The 3,471-nt window shown below is 35.6% G+C and overlaps 1 protein-coding gene across 2 annotated transcripts; it reads left to right on the top strand.

The window, feature by feature from the left end:
* The first annotated feature begins 783 nt into the window (after positions 1–783).
* LOC111786465 (nascent polypeptide-associated complex subunit beta-like) lies at positions 784–3,213 on the top strand. Of its 2 annotated transcripts, none has more exons than XM_023666715.1 (6): positions 784–880; positions 1,442–1,509; positions 1,942–2,090; positions 2,277–2,333; positions 2,762–2,800; positions 2,896–3,213. In XM_023666715.1, the coding sequence occupies exons 2-6, from the start codon at positions 1,442–1,444 to the stop codon at positions 3,060–3,062; spliced, it is 480 nt and encodes a 159-aa protein (XP_023522483.1). In that variant the 5' UTR covers positions 784–880; the 3' UTR covers positions 3,063–3,213. The 2 variants fall into 2 exon arrangements, with proteins under 2 accessions (XP_023522483.1, XP_023522484.1); XM_023666716.1 differs by lacking the exon at positions 784–880 and adding an exon at positions 906–1,093.
* The last annotated feature ends 258 nt before the right edge of the window (positions 3,214–3,471 follow it).

The raw sequence follows: 3,471 nt of genomic DNA, 5'->3' as shown, positions 1-3,471 counted from the left end.
TGAACGATTTTAGTTGTTTAGTAAGTTATCTAAGATCTTTCTATTGTCAAACCAAAACTTTAAAATTTCAATTCCATCTTTCTATACTTCTATCAGATAATTTATATTAAACAAAATAATTTTCAGTTTCAATCCTATAAATTCTTAAACAATTNTAGAAAGATGGCCTTATGGGTTATTCCAACAATTCACCAAAAAACGTGGTTTTGGGTTTTTTTAAGGTAAGTGGACACCATGGATTGAACTCGTTCCCTTTTATCGACACGTTCGGGATTTTTGGCTTGACATGGGTAAAAACCAATTAAGATAAATGTGAACGATTTTAGTTGTTTAGTAAGTTATCTAAGATCTTTCTACTGTCAAACCAAAACTTTAAAATTTCATTTCCATCTTTCTATACTTCTATCAGATAATTTATATTAAACAAAATAATTTTTTTTTTTCTTAAACAATGAATTTATAATAAAATAGATGTTAAATATAAAAAAAATAATTGAAATAATATACCTATTTTGGTCATTTGCATTAAGCATTTTGGGCTAATATATTTGAGCTGGGCCCAAATTTATTCGAGCCGGATCTAACTCGTTATATGTGAGCCCATAAGGCCCATAAGAATATCTTTTATTTGTTTAATTTGGAAGACGCGTTAGTTGTTTCTTGGGACCAATTAGAATCGGACACGTCCGTAGTTGAGATCATATCTGGACCGTCGGATGGAGATGTATTTTTGGTTTCGATGGATCGGGTCGTAGCTTTAGCAACCTCTTATTATATGGAGCGAAAGGGCAAAACAATCTGTTAGCGCCGTTCGGGGAGTCTTTATTCCTTCCGCGAGCCCCTCAGTCTTATCCCCTAACTCCAAAACCCTAGCCCGAAGGTAATTCCCTCCCTCCTCTTCGCTCTTCACCTCTCTGCTTCATCTTTATTCTCTTCTCCCCCTTGCTTCTTAGATTCTATTGTCGGGGACTTTTTCAATCTTCACCCATGCTTGAGCTTCTAAGCTGTGACGAAGTTTTGTAGATTCATTCATCTCGGTTTCTCCTTCTTCTTCCACGCTACGGTTTTCCAATCTTGTTTGTTCTGCATTTAGGTCCCATTTCTTATTCCAGTGTTTTGTAGTTGTTCGTATCCCGTTCTTTTCTATAATTTGTAAGCCTTTTGGAACTTTACGACATTTTGATTGCTGTCTTCGTTTTGGTTATATTTATATGATTGAGGGCTGGGTCATTACTCAGTATTGTTATATAGAGTTTTATGATGATTCAGTCTCAGTTAGGTTGTTTTGTTGGTACATTATCTTTTCTGATTCATATTTTTATTGTAACTGATAGTTGTTCTGAAAAATATCATTTTGATTGGGGATCTGCTCGTGCTCGTATCTTTGGTATTTTTTTTTTTACTTTTATTTATAATTTAACTTGGTTTTAATGTCATGCAGATGGATCAGGAGAGACTTAGGAAGATTGCCAGTGCTGTCCGCACTGGTGGAAAGGGTACAATGAGAAGGTAATTCTGTAATTTTATTGCAATTTTGCTCGTTTGTTCTACTGCTGCAACCATTTCAGCCTGTAGGGTGATGACATTGAAGTTTGTATTAGAGACCTTCATTTTAGAGGACAATGGGCTACCTGAAATTTGATGACCTCTTTGACCTTATCAGTCTGGCCTGACTCATTTTGAAGTTTTAAATATTTACACCTCTTCTATAAGGTTATGCAATATGCAATACTGATAACACCATCTTGGTTACCTTGTGTTAACTTGCACTTGATAAGTTGTTTCTTGTCATTCATTTCCCACTGTCTTGTATTTGTCATAAAATATATAATTATAACTGTCTTAAGCTCGTAATTTTTAAAAATGAAATTCATTTCAAGACGTTCTCTTTTTGTTCCATCAGTTGAATTTTTATTTTCAATCACATTCTCTTGATAATAGAAAGAAGAAGGCAGTTCACAAGACCACCACAACTGATGATAAAAGGCTTCAGAGCACCCTAAAGAGAATTGGTGTGAATGCCATTCCTGCTATTGAGGAGGTCAACATTTTCAAGGATGATGTTGTTATCCAATTCGTCAACCCCAAGGGTAAATTCTTATACAATTTTTGTACTTCATCCTTGTTGCGCTACATTCTTTGATGACTCTTAACGTTACCTTTTAACTTTTTTCTTGTCCAGTTCAAGCATCTATTGCTNTTTTTGTACTTCATCCTTGTTGCGCTACATTCTTTGATGACTCGTAACGTTACCTTTTAACTTTTTTCTTGTCCAGTTCAAGCATCTATTGCTGCAAACACGTGGGTTGTCAGTGGTTCTCCTCAAATAAAGAGTACGTATCTTTGTTAAACCATGTTGTAAATCTAGTATGGTGACTGGTGCAGATTGTTTTCTTTCCAGTGCTTGAATATAATAAATTCATATACTGGACATCCTTTGGAGGCATCTTGGGGAGTATTAATTCTTCAAAAGGAAATTTTTTTGGGCAGTAGGAACATGGCTACAGGGAAATAATGTTCTTGGGCGCTGTTAGATCTAATTAGTTTTAAATGCATTTGATTAGTTTCCATGTTATCTAGTTCGTTTCTTTTATACTAGTGCTGCTAAGTAGCTCTTCCTAATTGAAACCCCCCATCTTCGTACCAACCTTGTATATGTCTACTGTTAGAAAGCACTGTTAATTTTGTCCATCATGCATATAGTGATGTTCATGGGAAAAATGTTTTCTGATCTAACAATGTATGCATTTTGCAATTACAGAATTACAGGACATCTTGCCTGGCATCATCAATCAATTGGGTAATTCATCTCTTTAGTTTTTTGTCCTATGGTTAGATTTCAATTGGTTTGGTGAACTTCAAAATGATGTCTTTTTTCTTTCCAATTATCCTCAGGGCCAGACAACTTGGACAACTTGAGAAAATTGGCTGAGCAGTTTAAACAGCATGCACCTGGAGCAGGTGCTGATGCAAAGAATGCACAAGAGGAGGATGACGATGTTCCAGAACTTGTTGATGGGGAGACTTTTGAAGCTCCTGCAGAAGAAAATCGGGCATCCTAGACGAGTGATCCTTTCGAATGAGTGTTTTATGCCGTTTTATACTTCTAGAATTGCTTCAGACGAGTTTTTATGATTTCGATAATTCTTAATCTTATCATAATTTAACTTGTTCTCTATATGATGAGGAACGGTACTTTCTGTGTTTGTTTCATGCCTGCCATACTCTTAAATGTTCCAATGATCCTTCTAATCCGCAGCATACACAAAGTTTCAGGGCTAGCTCTCTGCAGAGATTTTTGCAATCCATCATTCTACTTGGATGTTTATGACGTTCAATTAGAACACAATTCATGGGCATTTGCTTCCTAAAATTACCACTGGGGATATGATACATTCAATGCCGAGTATTGAAATTTGGTTCAACTTTGTGGTTACTGCAACAGAGGTATGAATTTGTTCTCCCATGTTC

This window comes from Cucurbita pepo, unplaced genomic scaffold (assembly GCF_002806865.2).
Source record: "Cucurbita pepo subsp. pepo cultivar mu-cu-16 unplaced genomic scaffold, ASM280686v2 Cp4.1_scaffold001708, whole genome shotgun sequence".
In the NCBI taxonomy this organism is placed as follows: domain Eukaryota; kingdom Viridiplantae; phylum Streptophyta; class Magnoliopsida; order Cucurbitales; family Cucurbitaceae; genus Cucurbita; species Cucurbita pepo.
Note: the sequence above shows the minus strand (reverse complement) of the source record. Positions and strands in the feature narration are given on the sequence as shown.